Below are 26,061 nucleotides of genomic sequence, written 5' to 3'. Positions count from 1 at the left end.
TGTTATTACCACTGGGTAGAAGCTGCCATCTTCACCATCAAAAACGACCGAAGTGGGCGAAGTGGCTTAGGATGCTCAGGGCTGGCTTTCACATCCGCAGCTAAGAGCGGCTTCTCGGTGTTGCTGAATCTGTACCGCTTCCTCGAGTCTCTCTTCACGGGAACGGCTAGGAAAGCCATCGGTTAGCAAAGGACATTGTACACTTCAGAGGAATCTCTGCTGGTTCCATCGTCCCGGAGAATGTGGGAAATGAAACTTAAGCAGGCAAAGTGGCACCTCGAGAGTGGCTGTGAACTATTGGTTAGTTAAAAGTAGAGGAAGAAAATGCAAAGACTCACAGATACGGATTGGGAATACTAATTAATACCCGTCCCCTCGCCTCCTTGTGTTGACAGATCTTTGCAAAGACGGAGAAAGTGTATTTCACTTCTAATTTGCTATACCATTGTAACTCATTGCTTAAAAATTTTTCCTCATTTTTTTTTAGTGACTGAAGGTAATTTTGCTATTGGATTTTTTTTTAACCATTGTGCCAAATTGGAAATTTGAAATGTAGCTAAGCAGTGTCAATTTGGTTGTATTTAAAGACTGTGTCAAAATTAGATTTGTTACCTCTAACACTCCCGTTTCTGTAGAAAAATAATGACTGTGGGTCCCTGGGATGGTCCTAGCCAAGGGCCTTCAGCCACTTTCAGATGGCTTTGTGATGATTGTTTGGGCATGAGCATGGTGTCTTCAGTAATATTCAGAATCTTTTCCTGTCTTGAGATCAAAATGGTGGCTCAAGAGTGACAGGGAAAACCATGATGCATGGTAGTGACACCTTCACAGCCACTGGGACGGGTATTCTATGCTGACCCAGGCAATGGCGGCCCCTGAACCTGCACCTTCTCACCAGTCCCAAGCCACGGACTACAATTAAATGAAATATTTGAGAACCAGAAGGATCCCATTGACCATTCTGTAGACTAATAGGTTGGCTCTCTGTGTTCTGTTCTGTTAGTGCTCCTATATCCCGCCCTGTAAGAGAGAAAACCAGAAGAATTTGGAAAGTGTCATGAACTGGCAACAGTATTGGAAAGATGAGATCGGCTCCCAGCCATTTACTTGCTATTTCAATCAACATCAAAGGTACGTCAGTATTTGTATGTGAATATTAATGTTGGTTGCCTGTGTGACTTGTTACGTGGGTGAATCGTAGTTTGGGCCCACTTGGAGAAAGCGTAGCTTGGAGATACTCTCGACTGTTGTGTAGCCTGTAATCTCTATTCTTCCAAGTGTTAAGCCACTTCCTGCTCTGCAGGATGGGAGGCATATGAAGAACATACAGAACAAAATGAGACGCGGGGTGGGGGGGAAGGAGGAGAACCTGTACCCTGGATACACCCTGTGGATACACTACTAAGAGGCAGTGACGTTGCTAGGAAACACTGTGCACTGCCGGTGTGCTGTAAGACTCACAGGCTATTGCACGCAACCTAAGCATTATGCAGCATTTGAGCTACATCCGTCCTTAACCCTTCTTTCGGTTCCGATGAAGTAGCAGAAAGTGTCCACAGTGCTCAAACTCTACCTGCCTGGGAAGCTCTCGCTGTACCATATGCACTGTATCAAGATGACCCCTTCAATCAGAACACTTGGCTGCCCACCTAGAGTGGTCACACTAAGTTAATTTCCAACATCTATTGTTGGATGTCTCACAGTTATGGCACTCCTTCTCTTCCTCTCGTAATCTCTCTGTTGGTGAACGACACTGTCATTCACTTGTTCACCTGGCCCAGAACCATCCAAATGGTCCTTAGTTTCCTCCTTTACCCTTAACCCTGTTTTCAGCATCCTGTGGATTCCCTGTGTGGTGATGCTTAGTTCATATTTGGATTTTGTTCTCATCTCTATTGCTGTGGTCGTCTGGTTATGTCCTGTCACCTCTACTTTGTGCCACACGAAGCCATTCTCCATGCTGCTGCCAGGCCAGCTCTCGAGCGCAGGAGTCTAATCAGGTCACAGATAGTTCTCAGAATAGTCTTGCACGTCTTGGCATTGTCTCTATGTCAGGCACCTGTTGCTGCACAGCAATGCACCTTCAGTCTCTTGCTTACTTCAGCCATGGGTTGGCAGGGCTCATGTGTGGCTAGGTGCAGGCTAAGATAGGTGTGTGGTTCATGGTGGGTATTAGTTACTTAGAAAGATCATCTGTTATTCTTTACGTCAGTGTCCAGAAAGCTACAGTATCTTCCTTTGCATGGCCATGTTTGTGTCCCATGTCCCATAGATAACCGTGTACAATTTTGTCCCAGAGATTTGGAACCCTTGCTTCACCTAACATGCTAAGGAGTTTTATAAAATATCACTGGAGTAGGAGCGATAGCTCAGCGGTTAAGAACACTGGCTGCTTTTTCAGAGGACAGGGATTTGAAACCCAGCACCCAGATGGCATCATCCATAATTCTAGTTCCATGGGATCTGACACTCCCTTCCACCTCTGGGATACCAGGCACCCAGGTGGTGCATAGGCACATGTGAGCAAAATACCCATGCACATAAAGTGACAAATAGAAAATAGAACAAAAAAACTTCATTATCTAACTATGTGAGAATCCCCTACAGTCAGCTTAAGCATCAGCATTTTGACAAACATCAGCCTTAGGAAATCTGATCTAACTGAGAACTAAAACCACTTCTGGCTGCACATACCTATAATCCTCTGCTGAAATTCTCCTGTTACACTGCATATGCCCATCTCCATAGCTCACCGTGTACTTGTTACTCTTCGTCTTTGTCTCCCTGGTGTCTAGCCCAGTGACTGTGTCTTAGTGGTATTTGGTGAATGAGTGAATTAATGCAGTGTACTGACTTAATCAGAAGATTTAAGGAATAGGTATTCATTGATGAACATAGAAGCTGAGCTGATACATGTATGATGGCATCATCTAGGGATGAAAAGGGAAAGACCTTGAAATGGGGTGGCTGCCCTGCAGCACCCAAGGCTTGGAAACAAGGTTCCTTAGGCGCGTAGGTCATCACAGTGAGTGTTGGTTGTAACCTGAAAGGTAGCCGGGGCTGGATTTCTAAAATGTCAATAACATTGTACTGAAGATACAAGCAATAAATAGGCAAAGCTTTGTAAATTTTATTTTTACCCAAAGACTGACATAAATAGAGTTTCTTACTTGAGAAGTTAGCTGAGTTTTCCAGGGTGGAGTTACTGTGTGAGAGCTGAGTGCATGTTGGGTTTGGAAGATGGGTTAAAGGCAGGCAGGAAGGAGACGGCACGGTCTTTGTATTTTTGAATGACTGTTATGTGCCAAGTGTTTGACATTTTATTAATGTCACCTAAATTTTTTTTTACAGTAGTTCCCATTTATCTCACAGGGAGGAACCTGAGTCTTAAAGAATTATGGAGCTAATAGTCAGGGCGTGTAGCCAGACAGTAAGTAAAAAGAATTCCAGTTAGTCTGACCCCAAGAACTCCTTCTCTTGCCATTTGCTGGTTCTGATGAAGGTCTTTGGGGGCCTAAATGATGGTGGTGGTGGTTGTTGTTGGGAGGAGGGCCACTTGTTGGTTCCCGACTGCCCAGAACCAAAATAATCACACAGAAACTATATTATTTAAATCACTACTTGGCCCCTTATCTCTAGCTCCTTATTGACTAACTCTTGTATATTAATTTAACCCATTTATATTAACTCTTATATATTAATTTAACCCATTTATATTAACTCTTGTATATTAATTTAACCCATTTATATTAACTCTTGTATATTAATTTAACCCATTTATATTAACTCTTGTATATTATTTAACCCATTTATATTAACTCTTGTATATTAATTTAACCCATTTATATTAATCTGTGTATTGCCACAAGGCTGTGGCTTATTGGCTAAAGTTCTGGTGTCTGTCTCCGGTGGAGCTACATGGCTTCTCTCTGACTCCGCCCTTCTTTTTCCCAGCATTCACTTTAGTTTAGCATTCACTATTCTTTTGCCCTATCAGGCCAAGCCAGTTTTCTTTATTAATCAACCAATCATACTCACAGCACACAAAGGGGAATCCCACATCAGGATGTAGTGGTAGTAGGTGGTGGTGGGGTGGTGGTAGTGGCGGCGGCGGCGGCGGCGGCAGTGGTGGTGGCGGCAGCGGCAGCGGTGGCGATGTAGCAAAACAGGGATTCTGTATGCAAAAGGCATTTTAGAGTGGGGACCAGCCGACCTTCATGGCAATGTATGTTTGAGGGAAGGGAAGGTGTCAAATCTGACTGCATGAGAGATAAGTAGAGTCCAACGGTGATGGTGCTGCTGAGCTAGAGGCGCTCACTCCTAAGACATGCCTAGAGGGCTCCAAAAGAGTTAGGAACTTAAACTAAAAGTCTAGGAACAAGACGTGGGGAGCAGTGTTAGACAGACCTGGAACTCCTGGCCACGCAAGCTGTCGCTGAGGCCAAGAGAAAGACTGTGTGCTGGGAACAGAACGAGAAGAGAAATGTCGATGGGCTACATTTCCGTCCTCGGCAAGGAGAGGGAGGCGGAGTAGCCAGAGGTTGAGAGCAAAGTCAAAAGAGCAGCCCTTTGACAGGAAATGCTGCCCTGAAAGGCCTCTCAGAAGAGAAGGAGGCCATCCAGAACTGTTCTCAGAAGGCTTTGGCAGCAGCAGGCCCTGCCTCAGAGGACAGAGATGGGACTCATTTTATATTAGGCCAGGCGGACACTGTGAGAGCAATTAGGGAGGGCACCCAACTGTAAATCTCTGTGTCGGAGAAGTCTCAGGCTGATGGAGTAGTAAAGAGAAAATATTTGCTAATCACATATCTGGTAAGGGGTCATCTGCAAAGTGTGGGAAGAGTTCCACAGCTCGAGAGCAATAACAACAGGAGAACGATTTAAAAATGAGCTAAGGACTTGAAACATCTCCCCAATAGACACAGAAAGGCCGTAGGTCTGTGAACCTCTATTTATATTATTTATCTCCCGAGAAATGCAATTCTAAACCACACTGAGTTATCACTCTACCCTTCCAGGGTAGCTGTTGTAATTTAAGGACTAAGATTTCAAGAGACACCTGTTGGTGACAGTGTGGGCAACAGGAGGCTCAGCACTACCAGTAGGTGTACACACTGTTGCCGCCATGGTGGAAGGCAGTGTGGCGATCCCTCCAAAACATTAAAAGCGCCATACCACCGAGGAATTCCACCTCTGAATATTAATTTCAGAACTAATATTTGAAGTCAGGGTATCGAAAGGTTCAGAGTACTTCTGTGTTTGTTGCTGAGACATTCACAGTAGCCAAGATATAGAAACACTCCGAATGTCCATGCACAGATGAATGAAGAAAACACGGTATGTGGCAAGTACTCGGGCACATGCCAGGAATGTCAGCTCCTTGGGGACCTAAAACAGGAGGATGGGTGGAGCCCGAGAAACTAAGACCAGCCTGTGCTACTCAGTAAGACTGTTCATGCCATGTCATCTTAAAACAACAAGAAATACAAAACAAAACACTAAAGAAAACATGGTATATACATGCAGTGGACTGCCTTTAAAAAGGATGGGATGGAGAGATGGCTTAGTGGGTACATGTGCGTGGTACCCGGCCTGATGGGATAGGGAGATGACTTAACACGTAAATGTATGTGCTACCCTGCCTGATGGGATGGGGAGATGACTTAGCAGGTACATGTGTGTGCTACCCGGCCTGATGGGATGGTGAGATGACTTAGCAGGTACATGTGTGTGCTACCCGGCCTGATGGGATGGAGAGATGACTTAGCAGGTACATGTGTGTGCTACCCGGCCTGATGGGATGGGGAGATGACTTAGCAGGTACATGTGTGTGCTCCCTGGCCTGATGACTTGAGTTCAATATCTGGAAGTTCCATGGTAGAAGGAGAGAACAGACTCCTGCAAATTGCCCTTTGACCTCCACTTGCATGCCATGATAAGCATACCCACACACATGCATGTGTGCACACACACAATAAATAGGTAACTGCTACAATTTTGAATGGAGGACGTCCTGTAATGTGGCGACATGGATGGACTTTGGGGATACTGTGCTCTTTGAAATGCGCCAGGCACAGAAAAGCAGATACTCTGTGATATTAGGTGCCTGAAACAGTCAAATTCACAGACAAAAGAGCGAAATGGCGGTACTTACTAGTGACTGAGAGGAAAGAAATGGGGGTTAGGAATCCACAGGTGTACGTTTCCCTCATGAAGGATGAGACCCCTAAGGAGCTGTGTACGACATTGTACCTCTAGCCAAGCTCCAGGGTGGTTTATGCTTCAGAGTTTGTCAAGCCCCAGTAGGGCTGATGTACCTGTGAGCGCACAGTGACTGTGACGGTGTGCGGTGTGCGTGAGACCCACACACGTCCAAGCCAGACAGAATCCCAGCACTGAGAAGGGGAAGTGGACGCCCAGTCCCACCCCTAACCAAGAAGATACCTCCTGGGGAAGGACAAATCAGTTTTCTTCCATGGAGTCACACTGGCTATATAAGACACACTCAGCGTAGGGTCCATGCTTAGTAGTAGTTGGCCAACACAGAGCAGACTTCAGACTTCAAATGTTTATGTTGTTTTTTGGGGAAGTTTTTGCTTGTTTCGATTTGGGGGTTGCTTTTTTTGGGGGGGAGAGACAAAGAACATGAGCTTGGGTGGGTAGGGAAGTGGGCAGACTATAGAAGTTGGGGGAGGAGAAAGAATATGATCTAAATATATCATATGAAAAAAATTTAAAGCCAGTAAAATGTTTGTTGAGCAAGCAGTTGGATCCCATGTTAAAATTCTTACCACAATGAACTAAAAGTCTGGGAAAGAACCGAATACCTGGAAGGGCAGCAAGAACGCACGGAGAGAAATGAGCCGGCTGCAGAGTTAAACTGGCCAGAGAAAGAAAAGAAATTAAATGTGTTAAGTGAAGCCGGTGAAACTGGAACACTGCCCGAGGAGCAGGAGCCAGGAAGAAAGGAAGAATTTAATAAGCAGGGAACTCTTCTCTTGTAGAGTGGGAGCCAGGATGGGACCAGGCCCCGGGGGTCAGCACACTTTTGTACAGAGCCCTTTCTCCTGAAGCCCTTGCCCTGGGCTGGGCACTGATTTCAGAACACAGGTGAAGACAAACCTGCTTGCTGCCCCACCTAGCTGATGACGATTCCGATAACGCCTCCCCCATCCCCCACTCTGTTCTGTTTTAAAAGGGTTTTTCTCATGAAGGCTTGAGTCCTGAATCTCCCCAGCACCAGTCTGGAAGGACTGTCCCTCCACAGTAGTGACAGCTGTCAAATAGGAACAAGCCCTGTACCATATCCTCAACAGAAAACACTGCTCTCAACTATACTTCTGGTACCAAGTGTGCAGGGTTTGCCGCCTAAGCAGTCTTTTAGTTCACTTCCAGGACCATAATGCCCTGCAGTTCGATCCAATTTGGCGACTGCATCCCTGGACTTTTAACATCAAGTCCCACAAGTTAGAGTGCGCTCTCAAGCTCACCACACTCCCTCGATGCTGACACCAACCCGCCGTCCCAAGACTCCACTGCACATTTGACCAATGTGCACAAAGTCGGGGTCCCCATGGCCCACCTGCATGAGCTCAGTTACATGCTAGAAGGCACGCCTCACAGAACTCAGGGAACACTCACCCACTATGCCAGGTGATCACAAGAGACCCGGCTCAGAAACTGCCAGATGGGATGTAGACAGGACAATTACACAGCCTGTTCTGCATGCCACCCTTCGGGCACATAGTTGTGCTCACCAGAACCAACCCCCATTTTGTAGGCATAACCAGTGGCTAAGTCAGCTTGCAGCTCCCGTCCCTTTCTGGAGGTCGAGGGGCAGTGCTGAACTTTCCAGCTCCTGAATTCTCAAGCTCTTTGAGCACAAGCTGGTTCCTCGGTAAGCAATGCCCCCCACCTCTCAGGGCCACCTCATTAGTGTCAGCATGAACTTCAGGGGGTTAGGAAGGGGCTAGAGGTGGCCCTACCACCTGTACAATAGGAGCTCTGCCCTGAATCCAGGGCCAAGACCAAAGAAGTATCTCCGAGGAGATCTTGTGTTAGTCTTAATCCAGCCCTCTAAGCCCATCACCCCTCCATCAGCAGGGATACACACCTCTACCCTTCCTGTCAGCAACCTGTCTGCAAACTGTCAAGTGCAGAGACAAGGGAGGGTGTTCACCACAGCCTGGCGACAAGATGCAATTCTTGAGTGACTCTGGGAATGCAGGGGTTCCAGGCTGGCTCTTCCGTCTGACATACGTGAGAGGAAATAGGAGCGCCGTTGAGGCGTGAGATGGCAGCTTCCTGTTTCTTACTACTGCCACACATGAAGTTAAAATAGATGCATGGCATCCACTCCCAGATGCTCTTGAGAAGGTGAACTTTATATTTAAAGCAACCTTTAGATTTCTCACCGTCGCAGGAAATTAAGAGGCATCGTTACCAGAAACTTCCATTTTAAAAATCTAAGGTAGAGATTCGTGGAGTCTTAACTGAGGTGAACTGTGTTCAGGAGAATCTGCAGGACCGGACAGCCACCAGTGATGGAAGGTCAGCCTGCGTGTCCTTTGGGCGACTTTTCCCTAGGAGTGCATCCATTCACACAGTCTCTTACTGCTTCCGAGCTGTTTGCTTCCCTCACCCCTGGTGCCCACAGTCTTTCTAATGTGTCCATTTTGTATCTACAATTTTTGTTCAGTCAGGATTACTATACATTTTCCTTTTTTGTTCCTTGGGCTTATCCTTTTGCTGTAAAACCCACCGTAGGCCCCCTTCCCAAGCATGTTCTAGCAGTAGAATGGAGGTTCTCCTGCCTGAACACTGCTTTAAACAGGTGCATAGGGGTCCTCATGTTTGCCTTAACTGGTTAGCACCTGAACAGGTAGGGATTTCCTTGGAGAGAGTTTTTGTTTCCTCTGTGCATCTGAACAGATGGATGTTCACAGCTCCCATCTTATGCTCACAAACCCTCATCAAATGAATGAATCCGGCCCCAGCCCTTGTATCATCCTTTGAATTCCACTTCCGCCACTACTTCGGTTCAGATGTCTACGTGGTTGCAATAACCCAAACTGGTTTTCTTCGCTTTGTTCTTTCTGTCTGCTGTCTCCCCTTGCTGGGGTTGTGTCTTGATTTTAAGACTCCGTTTGATCTTAGCATCATCATATCTTTGATTAATTTTTTCTACCTCCAGTTCAGCTCCAAATTCTGTTACTGAGCTATGTGTCAGCATGAGATCAAAAAATAGATATATAGGCAGACAGACAGACAGACAGACAGACAGATGAAAGCAACAAAATAGGCAGGGTCTCTATATATTGTATAATTGCAAAGTCAGGTAATGCAACGAAGAGGACTTACAGGCCCTGCTTTGAGATATTATGGCGTGATGGGGCCTTGCAGACCCGAATGAATCACGCTGGGAGAAGCAGAGATGGCTCAGGAACTCCTAACTAGGTAGGTAAAAGTAAGACAGAGGAAGGCTACTCTGCAGTGAGGCACCGTGGCGTGCGTGGTTTCTGAGGCAAGGAAGCTTTGTGAGGCTCGGTAACTGTCGAGCCAGTGAGGCTGGAGAGCAGCGTGTGAGAGTGTGTGTGTTGTTGACCCTGGAGAGAAGTGGGGAGTGTTTCAGTTTTCCCGCTGCCTGCTCTGGTCCTCTCATTACTCCGTTTCCCATAATGCCTTTGCTCCTCTCACCCCATCCCTTCATATGGGCGCATTTTCGTTGTTTTCACCACGAGATATTGGCACAGCCCCGTGGCTCTAGGATGGACCCAGCCATTTCCTCACCCTGTGACTCTGGGGGTGACTTTGTCTGTGCTCCAGTTTCCCTTGTGTCTGTCGCTAATCACTTCCGTTCTCTATTCTCACGTCCCCACAGTTGCTTTCCTCATACTTCCCCGAGTTAAATGAGTCTTCGCATTCACTCCTTACAGATTGAGAATTGCTTAAAGGCAGCAGCCACGTGACCCCGTGTCTCTGAATTTATACTTCTCTACCTTGGATTCACTGTATAACTTGAGTGAATGGCTCACTTTCTCCGGCTTGGTTTCCTAACCTGTGAATCGAGAGTGACGTCATCAACCTTGAGGAGTCTTGCTTTTATTTGGGTTATGATAAAGAGTGCATATGCACAGCAGTGCATCCTGAGTAATAATATATGTTTGTCTCCTTCCATTTGATCCATTTATAGCACGTAAGGAACAGTAACAAGTAGCCTGGCTCTTCTCTCATTGGAGGCTTGGGCATTGACAGATTAAATAAATGGGGTTTTATTAATGGATAAAGCAATATAACATACACATACACACACACAAGAGAGAGAGAGAGAGAGAGTCTATTGCTCAAAAAAGAGGAAACATGCTATACTTATGCCACTGAATGGATGTATTCTAATTCTGTAGTGTGTATTTTTACCCTTAGCATTTTAAAGACAGATGAACATAACAGCCTGAGTTCAAATGAGTAGAGAGCTCTGTAGAACACAGTTTGAAAGCCATTAAAATAGAGAATTAAAGGCAATTGGTCAGAAAAGTACTGCTCGCTTACATGGAGCTTGGCTTTCTCACCTATAAACTTTGATGGACTGGCGACTTTCCGGTCTCCACAACTCCTTTGCGTTCCCAAGCTGTGTGGTTTTAACGACTCTTAATTCTGAGTCTTGTACATTCAGAAGAACTGAAGATGCTTTATAAAACCCTAATGGTGCAAGAGAGAGAAAGTCAGGAAAGAGCCAAATGGTCCACGGTCCGTGGAGGAGCAGGTAGTGTCACCTTCTCACAGTAATTTGGTTTTGTAGGGAATGACGCCATATGTAGATATGTGCTTCTGAATGCATTTATAACCAACACAGTGAAAAGTGCTTGGTCCTTTGTGATTGTTTTTTTTTTTTAACCAGGTCTTTGCATTCCAGAAACGGATTTGCTCTAATAAATATCTTTATTTTAATGTATTTATAGATGGAATTTAAGTACGTCGTTGGCTATGAAGATATTTTCTTTTTTCTTTCCATGTTTTCTAGGACGAATTTCTAAAGAAAAAGATTTCTCACTTGTGTGCTTCTTAGGATTAATTTGCATACAAAAATGGGACCCGGGTTTTTAATTTATTTAGTTATTTTCCTTGGCAAGAGGGTGGAGGTGGTTTATGCCGTGGCCCACATGTCAAGGTCAGAGGACAACTCTCAGGGAAGTGTTCTTCTTCCTCCTTGTGGGGACAAGGCTGCCCTGTTTCTGCTGCTGCACTGTGTACCCCACTAGCTGGCCTATGAGTTTCACCCCCTGTCTCAACCCCGGAGTCCTGGCGTTACAGATCCAGCTTTCTTAGGTAGGTTCTGGGGATCAAACTCGGGTCCTCAGGCTTGCGGAGCTGGCACCTCTACCTGCTGAGCCACCTCTCTGGCTCAGATCTGAATTTTAAATAAACCGTTGAATTGGTGTTTTATGTTAAAATTTTCATCGCTAGTTTTATTTTCTAGTTTCTGTGAGAGGTACCTCTTAATCTTTGATTAAAGAAGGGTCTGATTCCATAGTTCGAATTATTTCCATAACTTGAATTTTTTAATTCTTTTTATCTCATGTACATTGGTGTTTTGCCTGCATGTACATCTGTATGACAATGTCAAGTCTCCTGGAAACTAGAGCTACAGACAGCTGGGAGCTGCCATGTGGGTGCTGGGATTTGAACTTGGGTCCTTGAAAGAGCAGCCAGTGCTCTCAACCACCGAGCTATCTCTCCAGCCCCCCACCATAGTTCTTTTTTTAAAAATAAACATATTGGCTTTCTCTTTATACTTTGAGTTCAGTGACATAGCATGAGTCTTCGAGAACAAAACAGTGAATCTGAAATCTTAGTCTTTCCCATGTACATTCGTGTCTAGTTCCATATTGAGAGATTACATCAGAACTGAAGGCTCTGTTTAGTCTCCAAATCTGTACTTTTATAAAAGTAGTGTTTGCTGTCTCCAGCAAGCTGCAGGATATGTATGGAATTCATTCCAGCGTTCCTTCTTCGCCTGACATCTAAACACCATGCATTATTTAAAATGTGAAATTGAGAGTCTCTTTTCTGACGGCTAATCAGAATGCCTTCGCGCCGGCAAGTTCATCTTCTAAGGGCTTTTATCGTCATGGCAATAAAATCACAAATGGGATGTTATCAAATCACTTTTCATTTAAGGTGCTTTGTGCAGCTTTCAAAGAGAGCCCTGGGGAAATTGGGGAGGAAAACTACAAGAGGCACAGGACAAGTAGGTCACAGAGTGCAGCATCACCGGCTGGTGGAATGCAGGGCAGGGCTGTGCGTCAGGAGACTTCAGTTCTATGCATAGCTCCTGTTCTTGACTCAGTGAATGACCTTGGACCACTTACCGCAACGCTCTTGCCTCGGTTTCATATTAGATACAATGGGGCCAGAAGGCGCTTGTGGCACACGGCAAGTGTATGTGGAACCCGCAGACTCACAGGCTGACATCTGTTCGGTCCTTTACTCCAATCCCTGGTTAAATAAAATGCGTGCTGAAACTAATTGGCTGTCAATTAGTTTCAAGAAGCGAGCATCATCAGGGTTTATTCTGGTTTACCGTTTGAGGGGATGCAATCCATCACACCGGGGAAGGCATCGTAGGCTGGCCTGTCAATCATGAATCAGCTGCTGGGTGGCTGGTGGATTCTTCCAGAAGTGAGGGAGCAGAGAGCAGACAGGAAGTGGGACCGGACTGTGAGACCTCAAGGCCCTCCCTTAGTGACCCTCTCTCTCAAGGGATGTTCCCAACCCCCCAAACTTCTGTAGCCTTCCAAATAGCACCACCAAAACAAACAGAAGGGTGGGTACAGTGGGGCGTGCCTTTATTTCCAGCGCTTGGGAGGCAGATGCAAAGACAGGGGGATCTCAGAGTTTGAGGCCATCCTACTCTACAAAGTGATGTTTTGTCTGCCCCAAAAGGAAAACAGGCATCGCCTGCTGGGCACCAGTTTCTCAAATGCTTTAGCCCATGGGGGATATTTCATATTCAAGGCAAGACAAATCCCAGATAAACATATTTCTACCACATCGTTTTCTGTATTGGACCAGCTCTGATAGACATAGATATCTCCTCTTCTTTCCCCTCAGCCTGCCGATCCACCTTCAAACATTTTCAGTTAATAAGAACTTTTCTTTTGTTTTGTTGTTTGTTTTTGTTTGTTTTTAATTAGTTCTTTGAGTTTCCGGATCTCCACTAAGCAAACAGTAGAGGCAGAAAGGGAGTGACTCATTGGTGACTGGGGAGGGGGCCCTGGGGAGTCACAAACAGATGTTAGCACAGCGTTGACACTCGCTTTGCCGTCTTGAGAGCATGCGCTTAGACTGGCCAGCTTTACCACAGTCCTGGCTAGTGCTGTGTCTCACTCTGGAGTCAGACTGTGCTGTCTGAGTCTTGTGGCAGACATAACACCTTTCAGGTTCTAGGCCAGGGAGCAGCAGGCTGGAGCCAACACCTCCTCCTTGTGCTGCTGCTGAGCCACCTCCCTTTGCTCCTCCTCCTGCTCCTCCCTCGGCTCTTTCTCCTCCTGCTGCTTCTCCTCTTGTTGCTCCCCTGCTCCTCCTCCTGCTGCTTCTCTTGTTCCTCTTCCGCCTTCTCTGACCCTCTTCTTCCTGCTCCTCTTCCTCTTCCTGCTGCTCCTGCCCCTTTGTTTCTCCTCTACCCTCCCTCTCTTCTGCCCTCCCTCCCTCCCTTCTCCCCTGCCTCCTTTCTTTCATTCTTGGTCTGTTTTCTGAAATATAGCCATGCTCTATAGACCTGGCTGGTTTTAAACTGTGGCAGTTCTCCTGTCTCTGCCTCCAAAGTATTGGGATAGCAAGGATGCACCATGCTTCTTTCCGTGACCTGAGCTAGCCTGTTCATCACAAATCAGAAACTTTCCATCACCAGTGTTGAGTCTAGACACTAAAACAGAGTCCAGGACAGGGCACCTTGTAGGTCATTAGCTCTGAGTAGGTGTGACAACTGTCAGTGCACACACAGCTGGCAATAAGGCTTCTTCCACTCCTGTCTGTATTATATATGCCTCACACCCCGCCTCCCATCTTCACTCTCCTTTTCAGCACTAGTGATAAAAGCAGGGACTTGACACACTAGGCACGAGCCACACTCTTGAGCTCATCCTAGCCCTATATACTTCTCTGAAAGCAACTTTCCCCCAGTTCCTAAACTTGGGAAACATGTTTTCTGGGCATAAGTACAGGAACTGTAATTTATTTTTCTATAAATATATATTATTGATTGTAATGGATCATTTTAGTATCTTGTGATTGTTTTGAATCTTGATTCTAGTACCTGTTGAACTGGTTACTTCTTCTATTCTAACGTGTGTGTGTGTGTGTGTGTGTGTACATGCATGTCTCTGTTGGTACACTTGCGTGCATGTACATGTGTGTTCATTCACAAGGAGGCCAGAGGACAGTCTTGGGTGTTGTTCCTCAGGTACCATCCACCATTTCATTTGAAGCATTTCTTACTGGCTAGGGAGCCCCAGGGATCTCTCTGTCTCCATCTCCCCAGCACTGAGATTACAAGTGTGTGCCACCATGCCTGTCTTTGTAAGTGTGCTTCCGGGGATCAAACTCATGAGCTTGGGTTTGCACTTGTGAAGCGTTTTACTGACCGAACCCTTAGATACCATGGTAGTCGTAAGTCAAGAGAACTTCTGTTGATAAAGATGCTAAAACCCACTGGGACTTAAGAGACCTATTTCGTACTGTCCCAGCCAGCATGAGCGAACTTCTATCCATCCTGCTAACTCTGTGTCAAAAGTTGCTCAAGTGCTTCGTAGACGTTAATTCCCGATTCTGTGCAGTTGTGCAGGGTGTTCTGTCCATTAGCCTCATTCTGCACATGGCAGAGCTGAAGCCTTGAGAGGTTGAGCAGCCTATCTGAACCACGTGCTTGGGTAAGAGTAGCCAGGATCGGTGAATAATAAGGGTCCGTATCTAGAGGACAGTGAGGCGATACAATGCATTCATCCAGTGGATGCCGATCAAATCAAGCAATACTAATCCCACTTCCTCAGATATTTATTGTTTCCTTAAAGCCTGGGAACTTCTCCCATCAAGTTCTTCATAAAATATGTAGTAGGCTATTGTAAGCTATACGTATCCTATTGAATAATAATAATAATAATAATAAATAATTAGAATTAATTCTAATAATAATTAGATTCTAATAATAATTAGAATCCTACAGTCCATCAGTCCATTCCTCCTGTCTACTTTATTGTGGTAACTGTTTTCTGCCTCCATTTCTATTTCTTATCAGCCTCTCGAACCCACTGTTCTGCTCTGCTCGTCTTTGAGATCAACTTCCAACTTCTGTGTTCTGTTTCCGGAGTCTGTGTTCTTAACCTCCCTGATGAAGAGTTACTAACAGGGACCAGGGTGCTAGCCTGTGTTGGGATATGATAACACAATAGCTTCTGTTAATTCTGACCAGTGACTCATTACTGTAAACATTTTTTGTTGTAGTTACTACTGATGGCAAAGGCATCAGAAATGCCAGCCTGCTGAATGTGCATCTTTTCATGGTGCATTCTCGCCCAATAAATTCTTTGTGCATTTATTCCCCAAAACCTATATTGCTGTCCTTTCATATATCTGCTCACAAGGTCTTTCCTCCCCGCCCCCATCCCTGGGCACACTTAAGCACTCCTTCTTTTCTATTATCTCTGCACTGTGAGCAAGTGTCTACTGCATCTTGAAATGGATCGTCGCCATAAGGGAGAGCAAGCATCCGTAGAACACCCCAAACAAGCATGTGCCAGTGTCAGGCTGGGCGGTGGGAGTGTAGGCAGAAGAGAGTGTTCTCACCCTCACGTTTACTGCTCATGGGCAAGCCGGCGAGTAGCATGGCCCTGATGCCTGCCAGCCGTAGGTGTTGAGCAAATGTCGGAGAACCAAATCTCAAGAAAGCCTTCTTAAATGCCCAAGTATGTGTCTGGAAGCTGTGCCCTTTAGATTTGGAAGTCTACAACAAGGGGAGTATGCACATCTGTCTTGGGTCTTGTACAGCTTTAAGGTGTAGTCCCCATCTGGAATATTAGTGGTGGTCAGATGGCAAAAGAAAAGAAAATGATATCCCTAGGAATCCATACTGCTCGATGCATAGAAGTTTTCTATGAACTTCAAACTCTTTAACAAAATTAAAAAAAACATGTTCAGATGGCCACTCTGCTGTTGATTATTTGCATATTGTCTTATTGAACATTGGCTGTCATATGCTCCAGGGATAACCTTAAGCTGCTGGCACACACAGGTATTGGTATTTAGTCATTGGTCACTGCTTCAGTTGTCATGCCTGTGTCTCAGTCGTATGTTCTTTGTAGGAGCTTGTTAAGGAGAGACTTATCCTGTAGGAATAGAGCCTCAAAACTAAGTCAGCTAATTTTATAATTCAGAAGCATCTTAATATCTGCTTAATGCATTGCAGCGAAGAGACACAGTTGCACAACAGACAACAACAAAACTGAGTGTAAAAGCTATGATTTGTGGATCCTGTAGGATGCAATCTAGGGGTCCAGACGTGTGAGTCATCGGTTGCCTGGATGGAAATGCTAGGCCTGCTTCTGCTTGTCTTTTTTGTGTGCAGTACCAAAGCGCGCGCGTGTGTGTGTGTGTGCGTGTGTGTGTGTGTATTCTTCTAATTATTTAATTTAAAAATAGCTGCCTGGTGTACGATACATTGTAGTGGAACAGGGCTTCTAACAATTGGGAACCCTGTAGAGTGACAGCGTACAGCGTTAGAGTAGGAGGTAGCCCTTCCTTCACACTTGCAATATAGGAGATACTCAGCTGTCCTTTTCCAACCCAAGGCACATTTTAAAATCTTTTTTTTTCCATAGCTGCCAGAATGATAGTGTGTTACTGATACACAAGGGGTATAAACGTGAAGGAATGGACATGTGAGTGGCTTTTCTTCATGGAGGATCTAATAGATAGAGATAATAGATAATAATGATAGAGAACTGAACTTAACCTAGTCGGACGGTACTGGTGGTTAGCTGAGAAAATTATGGAGCGAATTGCTGTGGGGTGCGTCTGGATAGCCATGTGCCTACCTGGTATCTTTTCATGTGGCCGTTCCCATGCCAGCAGCATTGCATAGCACGTGAGGCCAGATTAGGGATGTACCCGTGAGGAGGTGTCCCAGTGCAGGGAGAACCCTTCAGCAGGATGAGTTGGAAAAACAGAAACTATCCCACAGTGGGAGAGGTTGGGCTAGACGTGGATTTTGTAAACAAACAGAGAGGGGTCTGGGCAGATGGCTCAGTCAATACCTGAGATTGATTCCCAGGAGGCACCGGGGGTGGTGACAGATGGTTTTAGTCCCAGCACTGGGGAGGCATAGAAGACAGGCAGCTCCCTGGGCATCTCTAGCCAACCCTCCTCAGCTTCGTGGTAAGTCCTACGTCAGCGAGAGAGCCTATGTCTTAGTTACTGCTGCTGTGTTGAAACACCTTGGCCAAAGCACCATGGGGAGGAAAGGGTTTATTTGGCTTCTACTTCCACACCACTGCCCATCACTGAAGGAAGTCAGGACAGGAAACTCAGGCAGGTGGGATGGGTGCTACCCACAGTGGGCTATGCCCTGCCTCATGAGTCACTAACTAAGAAAACTCCATACAGGCCTGCCCACAGCCTGATCTTACAGAGGCATTTTCTTAATTGAGGTTTCCCTCCTCTCCGATGACGTCAGCTGTGTCGAGTTGACATAAACCTACCCAGCACAGCCTGTCTCAGAGAATGTGGGTAGTGCCCGAGGAATGTTCCGAGGTTGACTTCTGGCTTACACGCACACATGCGCATGCACACACACACACACACACACACACACACACACCACACACGCACGTGTACACACACCCTCACACACATAAACATACATAGGCATACCCACTCATAAAAACCAAAAAGGCAGAGAGGCAAGCAGAGGAGTAAATATGATCACTTGTTTTTGAAATTATCTGAAAATAGTTGGCACAATCTGTAGAAACACAAGTAAATACGCATGACTGTTTGGGCGAATACAGCTCTGGCATTTGCAGTTTCCAACAAATAGATGCGGCCTTTGATCGCGTTTCCCCCTCCGGATTTGCTTGGCTGCAGTTCGGTGGCATAGATTTTTACTTCATCCTCTGAAGCCTTTTGCCATGCTGCCCACATTTGTTGAGCTCACATTTTGAGCTTAGCAGAATGCAGAGCTCTTCTGGGTCCGGGAACCCCAGGGAGATCATCTAAGTGGAGCTGAGCAGATGCTTGGTCCATCCTTTTGTGAGGAACCCCCTGGGTGTGGCTGAGTCTGCTGTCTTCTGAGTCTGCTGTCTTTTACCCCTGACTTGTGACACCCTTGCCATCTTGACTTTTCTCCCAGGAATCATGGGGACGAAAGTGTTTCTTGACCTCCTTTAAGATGCCACTGGTGCACGCATTGTGCCCAATCGTGTTCAGACAGGAAGGAGATACAGTGACATTTGAGGGGATTCCTTACCCTGCTCATTTCCTTGAGAACCAAAATGCTGAAGCTCTTGCCAGCCTTCCAAGCACCCAATGGAATCCCGGCTCGTGTGCTTATTTTGGGTTCATCGGTGTGTTTGTCTTCTTCTCCCGGGAAACGGTTTCTCACACCCACGTTGCAAGTGTGCAATCTGCGATTATTCTGTGTCCTCTGTGCCTGCAGCGAGGGCTGAGAACATGATTCAGCTTAGGGAAATGACAGAAAATGTGGCTGTTAGAGTGAGCTTCAAAAAATGGTCTCTTTTTACGTGTGCAGTCGCTCTGCTGGTGTGAGCCCCTGTCCCTGGAAACAAGCGGATTTGAACACTAAGCTGCTAGCATCCCCATGTTGGAGGGACCTGGGAGGTATTGTTACTTTCTTGTTGCTGTGGGAAAAAAACACCTGACAAAAGCAACTTCAAGGAGGACGGCTTTATTGCGGCTCACAGTTTGAGAGCCCATGCCACTATGGCAGAGAAGTCTCAGTGTTGAAGGCCGTTGTGGCTGTGTGACCAGAGCCAGAGGCAGCTGGCCACATTGCTTCTGCAGTTACAAAGCAAAGAGATGAAAACTAGTATTATTTTTTCTAAGTCAAAAGTTCATACTTTCTGCTTGCAAATCTTGACAGTGATGCCTGCATTTTTTTTTTTTCCCTTAGAAATTAGGAGCTTTCGTAGACACGGGTTACACATAACAAGGGTTTGATGCCAGCACTTCAAGAGTCAGGTTGAGAAGACAGACGCTTTAAAAAAAAAAAAAAAAGCAGTGAGCACTTAGCATGATTAGAACCAAAAGCTGCATGTCACTGTGTAAGTGCAGAGCCGCAGCAGCTCCCTCAGGGTTCTTAGAAATTGTCTCAGTTGAGACAGTCACTGACACGGGCCCCAGCTGTAGCTGGGGACTGCCCTCGGCGTCATCTACTCTGTGAAAGGATGTTTGTAGAATGTGTTTTAGCGCATAACTTCTGTTTATGTTCCTAATGAAGGCTCTGATGTTGTTAGGGGCTGTTTTCTTGCCTCTGTCTGACGTGTGTGGTAGAATTGGAAGACGTCATTTGCTTGTTGAACCTGTCCTGTTGGTCGCCTTTGCCCCCTGTAAGCCGGCCATGCAGGATGGATGCTCGCTGTTCATTCCACAGGGGATCAAGGAGCAACAGAGTCCTCTCTGCCAGGATTTTAATGAGATCAGAGGGACTGCCCGTGACTACCTCCTTACAATGTGCAGGTGAAGAAGGTACCCGGAGAAGACCCAGTATGGTCAGCATTCCAGAATGGGGTTTTACTGAGTACTGACAAAATTATTCTCAGTGCTGTCTCTTATGGGCTCCCCATCAGAAACTACTGAAGCACCTCACTTCCATATCTCATTTAGTTCTCGGGAGTAAGGCAGCTTTTTTGCCATACCACTCTTGTGGTTTGAATAGGACATGCCTCCACCCCCCCACTCATGTGTTTGATCCTCCCCCCACACTCATGTGTTTGATTCCCCCCACACTCATGTGTTTGATTCCCCCCTACACTCATGTGTTTGATCACTCCCCACACTCATGTGTTTGAGCCCCTCACACACACTCATATGTTTGGTCCTTCCCCCCTCCACTCATGTGTTTGAACACTCGTTCCAGCTGATGTCACTGATTTGGAAGGTTGTAGAAGGTTGAGGAGATGGAGTCTCAATAGAAGAAGGGTTTTATAGCCTCTACTTCCTGTCTGCACTGTGTTTCCTGAGTAGGACCCAATATGATCAGCTGCCACCTGCGTCTTCCCCACCGTGACGAACTATGTCTCTTAAACTATGAGGCAAACCAGATCCTTCCAACCTTCTTTATACTGATTTTTATCAGAAATTTTTCACAACAAGGAGCAAAGTAATGAACGCGCACATCTTACAGATGAGAAAACTAAGGCGTGAAGAATGGATTAAACGTTTACCTCCGGGTTAGGTTTGTCTCAGTCAAGCGCATATTCTCAAATGCAGTCCTCCGCTGGTAGATTATCGGGTCCTTCCTTCAGCGTGTACCTAGTTATACGCTCTCTACTTTATAATTAATTCAAAGCTTTGTTTCTCCAAAATAACGCACCTGCCACTTGACTCCTTCTCCTGCCGCCATCAGGTGCATATGTTTCTCTGCACACCCCAAGATTTGGATTTGACTTAACTTCTTCCACAAAAGGGAGGTGACCCCTGTGCAGCCGCTCTGAGTCAGCCTGGGAAAGACGGCAGAGGACAACTGGAGAGTATGACTAACATCTGTAGATGTGTGGCGAGCATACTCTCCATAGATAGGAATCCTCTGGAGCAACACCACGCTCCCGAGATAGCGGCCATCCGGGCTTCTTAAAGCCCTGACCATAGCATCCTCGCTAAGCCTGTGAGAGTCAAAATGAGCTCAGAACGGTGTAGGGGAGGAAAACCCCTCTACTCCTTCAGATTTAATGTCTGGGCACCGGAATGAAATTGACAAATAATACATTAGCAGGAGAAAACGCAAACAAACTTGATCAGTGTTAGTAAATATGTTTTTTGTATAGGGCCTCAAAAGAAGTAATTCGATTTGGTCATGCATACGACAAAGGAAAGGCCCTAGTGACAGACAAATGGGCTTTTGGGAGGGGAAGTTTGTGACAATGTTTGCCTGTGCAAGCATGAGTGGTCTTCTGTGAATACTGGAACTCTCAGAGAAGAAGTGCATGGTAGCCTCAGATCCCAGAAGTTGCGTGGTTAGGCAGAGGAGGAAATCTCTAGAAGGAGTTTGTCTTGTCTGTTTAGTCTCAAATGCCTTCAGCTTAAGCTAACTTTATACTACGCCAGGGTTCCAAGTGTGTCCCCACAGGAGAGAAGCGCAATGTAAGAACACTCACTGTGAAGGACCTGTGTGACTTGTCCCTCTCTCCACCACTATCAGTGAGCTGTGCAAGTCCCCTCCTGCAGCCACAAGGAAGACAAGTGTGCTTTTTCTACATTATTGGCAAGGTCATATGATTGCTTCCCCAGCAACTAGATGTACCAGCTAATTACTCTAAAGTAGATGGTTCAGTTATATCAAAATCAAGTTCAACTTTCTTATTTGCTAGAGGTCAAACCCAGGGCCTTGTGCATCTTCAGTAAACTCTTTACAACTAAGCGGCGTACCTCTGGTTCCCAGCATTTCTATTCACAATCTTTAATATCTTCAAATAGAAAAGAAACTTCAAAGATTAGTTTTTTAATTATTAATCAATAGATCACATTTGGTATCTTATGGAGTGCGCTTTAGTCCCGTCTCCTTCCAGAAGGGCTACAGAATAAGGTATTGCTAAAAACCAAAACACTGACTAATACTCTGCTAGCGTTTGTGTTCTGAGTTGACCGACTTGGCTCTTGTATCAGAAAGCGTTGTTACTTTTGAAGGATGGAAACCATTAGACAGTCTTTAGGTTACTGGGGCCATGGTGTAGAAGAGAATCGCAGAACACTCGTCTGTTTCCCTTTATTCCTTGTGAATGAAGAGAGTGGTTGCTCTGCCATGTGCCGCCAGCATGATACAGTGCCTTGCTATAGGCCCGAACACATCTTTCTTCTCCATTAATGAATTTTCCCAAGGACTTTGTTGTAGTTTTACGCAAAGGATCTCAACTAAGAGAAGAAGTGGTTAGATTTGGGGCATGCATACAAGGGTGGCAAAGAAAAGGTTCCAGTGATGGCCAGACTGGCCTTTAGGAGGGGAAGTTTGTGACAGTGTTTGCCTCTGCAAGCATGAGTGGTCTATGAAAACTGGACCCCTCAGAGAAAAAATGCATGGTAGCCTCAGATCTCAGAAGTTGCATGGTTATGCAGAGGAGGAAATTTCTAGAAGGAATTTGCCTTGTCTGTTTAATCTCAAATGTCTTCAACTTAAGCTAACTTTCTACCACCTCCAGGATCCCACATTTATCACACCTAACCACAGTAAAGCTTTGTGTGTGTATACCATGTGTTCATGTGTGTGCATGTGATCTTGTATGTGTGCACACGTGCTCGTGTGTGTGCATGTGCTCATGTGTGCTTACATGTGCTCATGCATGCATGTGTGTGCCATGTGTTCACGTGTGTGCACGTGCTCTTATATGTGTGCACATGTGCTCATGTGTGCGTTGATGTGTGTACATGTGTTCATGTGTGTACATGTGTTCATGTGTGTATGCATGTATTCGTGTATGCATGTGCTCATGTGTGCTTGTGCATATTCTTATGTGTACACATGTGCTCGTGTGTGCATGTGTTCATGTGTGTTTGTGCATGTGCTCGTATGTGTGCGTGTTTGTGCTCGTGTGTGCATGTGTTCACATGTGCGCATGTGTTCGTGTGTGTTTGTGCATGTGCTCATGTGTGTGTGCATGTGCTCATGTGTGTGTTCATGTGTCTGTATGCATATGCTCATGTGTGTTATGTGCAGAGGCCAAAGGACAACCTCAGGTTTCATCCTTCAGTAGCCTTCAGTCTCTTTCTTTTTTCCTTGAGACAGCTCATTAGCTTGGAGCTTACCAATCGACTGGGCTGGCTGACCAGCGAGCCCCAGGGATCTGCCTGTTTTGGTCCCCCAATGCTGGGATTCCAAGTGCAGGCCACTGTGGCCAGCATTTTCCACCTGGATTCTAGGGGTCACACTCAGGTCCTTGGGCCACTGGTGGTTATGTCATTTAAATATTTGTTCACTTGTTTAGACTTACGTAGAAAACTTTATAAGGCCGACTGAAAAACCTATGCCCACACGGACTGAGTTAAGCTGTCAGGGAACACATCACTAGCTCTCCTGGTGGCTTTTCATTCCCTTACTTCCAGGGCAAGAGCACAGAGCGCCCATGCTCCAGCCTTAGGGTTTCGATCTGGCGCAGTCAATGTCAAAAGCCAAGCTGATGCTGCCCAGTGTTGAGAAAACATCGTTGAGCTGAGTTTGTTCTCAAGGGTGATAGGCATACCAAGCTCTGCAACACTGTTCAGTCAGTCCTGCAGATCGGAGGCTTTGGACTCAGTGTGCTGAGAAGCCCTAAAGCGATTTTCATTAACGTTGAGGAACTGCCGTCCTGGTCCTTCAACATGCAACACGTTCATTCATTTGGGTAAACAAATGTACACGCAGAATATTTTTTTCTAGGTTATTCCTAACAAAATTCCAAATTCTCTTGTTCCTTTTCTTATGTCATAGCAGTTGGGTAGCTAGTATTTCCTTCCCCACCACCTTTGAGTACCAGGAGGTTCATAGATAAGTTTTATTTAAATTAAGAATGGTGGCTCTTCTCAGTGACGTTTTTCCTTTTCCCCATTCTAATTACATTGCTCCTTTTCTCAGCTGTCAGATTAAGGACTTTGTTGTATTCAAATCTTCTGTTTGTATTGTTCTTTTCAGGTTCTTCTTGAAACTAGGTCATATTATAAATAACAAATAAGGTTTAAAGCAGGCCTAAATGGCACCTGTTCAGAAGGCTTGAATGATGAAACCTTCATAGTTTTTGGTGTCCTTTGGCAATGCAACCATGTCAGAGCCCTGGCATGTGGGGCTTAGGCCATGCTTGGGGGAATTATCTTGATTAAAGTAATTATGAAATATTTTAGAATTTAAAATCCGCCCCAAGTGAGAAAATGTTTCTAATGATACAGTATGTTACAAGTCAGGCTTGGCAGTTTATAACAATAAATGTAATATGTAAACGTTGTACATCCTTCCATCGCTTGGGAGGACCGGAGTTGGCAATGCGCACAGTTCAGGAGTCGAGTGTGCACACAATAGTGCAAGACCACAGGTTCAGTACCGAGTACCAAAAGGGGGTATGTGTGCTGGGGGGGGTTATCAAGGTCAATAACAAATATACAAGATTGAAAAGACAAGCCAGGCCGGGCGGTGGTGGCATATGCCTTTAATCCCAGCACTCGGGAGGCAGAGGCAGACGGATCTCTGTGAGTTCGAGGCCAGCCTGGTCTACAAGAGCTAGTTCCAGGCCAGGCTCTAAAAAAGCTGCAGAGAAACCCTGTCTCGAAAAACAAAAAACAAAACAAAACAACAACAACAACAACAAAAAGACAAGGCAAGAGGGCTGGAGCTGGCAGGAGGATGTCTCATTGTCTTGCTTAAAATGGGCCAAAATGTTAACATTGTAGCAGTTTTCATGATGGGAAAAAAACCCTGTGCTAAGGCAATTGAAATGGATTCTGATGCTCTAGAAAGGCCTCTGTTCCCTGTAAGATCTCATGGGGACAGCGCTTTTAAGTGGGTCCTCTTGGCTCATGGTTGGTATAGTTTCCGTAGTATCATATTTATAAATTATGCAATCCAAGTTATGGGATGTGTGTAGTACGTGTGTGCATGTGTAAAGTGTACGCATTTGTGCATGTGGGTGCATGTGCAGATGTGTGTAGCTGCATAAGATACATGTGTGGAGGCTAGAGGCTCATGTCAGGTATCTTTCAGTATTGCTTAGTTAGCTTGTCTTAGTTCTTCCTCTGAAACTCATTATGTCGTGGCTGGCCTCAAAGTTACTGAGTTGACCCCTACTCTGCCTCCGGAATGCTGGGATTAAAGTTGTGTGTCATGCTAGGCTATGTTGTCTTTTGAGACAGCATCTCTTACTGAACCCAAAGCTCACTGATTGGCTAGATTGGCTGCCCAGTGAGGTCCAGGGATTAACTTGTCTCTACCCCCTCTAGTTATAGGATTCTGGCCGTGCACAATTAAGTTCAGGTTTTACTAAGTTCAGGTTGCTGGGGGCATGAACTCAGACCCTCATTATCACCCAGCACGCACTTCCCAGCTGAGACATCTCCCCACTCCCTTTTGAGATAAGAACAGATTAAAGAAATCCCTCATTTTATTTTATTTTTTAATCGCCGTTTTCTTTCCCCACTGGTCAACAGAACAAGTACCATGGACTGTGACTTCTCCTAGTTGATTAGACAAAGTCAGAGGGGATCGATTTTCTGTTTTTAAGATGATGTATCCCAAATCTCTGGTTTTATCTCAATTGTTGGAGTGGAGGCTGCCCTGGGAGGCATCCTTTTTGGTTCTCATAGGAACACTGAAGGCCTCCTATGACCAACTCCACACTGTGGTCTGAACGTCCAACTCTTAGTCTCTGGCCCTGCCCCGTACATATCTGCCCTGACCTATACCTCTCTCTGCTCCTATGAGGGTACACAGTAAAGCAGTCACAAGCATCGGGGCCTAGGTATCAACTAGCATTGGATAGTCGGAGAAATGGCTAACTAGGGTACATGCTGCCTTCTTTCCTTATAGAACCCTACATAATGCTGCTTGCACAAGTATAGGTAGAGTCACCCCAGAATTCCTACAAGACTTCTGGGCCCCACAACTTCAGATTCTGAGGGAGTTGAATGAAGGGTTGAAACAACTTGAATCTAGTTTGAGAAAAGCTGGCTTACAGGTAAATAAATAACACAGCTAAAAAAAAAAAGTCACACAGATGTGGTTTCAAATTATTATGCTCTCACTTTAAACTGTGTGAACTTAAGCAACCTAATCCCTTCCATTGCTCCCTTGAAGGAATTTCGAACACAGTGATTTTGAGG

The 26,061-nt window shown here is 45.6% G+C and overlaps 1 protein-coding gene across 1 annotated transcript in view; it reads left to right on the top strand.

Annotated features, from left to right (window-relative positions):
• Kcnmb4 (potassium calcium-activated channel subfamily M regulatory beta subunit 4) overlaps nt 1-26,061 on the top strand; it is a 53,270-nt gene that overhangs the window by 23,917 nt on the left and 3,292 nt on the right. Inside the window, exon 2 of the mRNA XM_038315144.1 lies at nt 1,004-1,131. Coding sequence (XP_038171072.1) covers nt 1,004-1,131 — 128 coding nt within the window. The remainder of the gene's footprint in view (nt 1-1,003; nt 1,132-26,061) is intronic.

The sequence above is a fragment of the Arvicola amphibius genome, chromosome 17, assembly GCF_903992535.2.
Source record: "Arvicola amphibius chromosome 17, mArvAmp1.2, whole genome shotgun sequence".
Classification (NCBI taxonomy): Eukaryota; Metazoa; Chordata; class Mammalia; order Rodentia; family Cricetidae; genus Arvicola; species Arvicola amphibius.
Note: the sequence above shows the minus strand (reverse complement) of the source record. Positions and strands in the feature narration are given on the sequence as shown.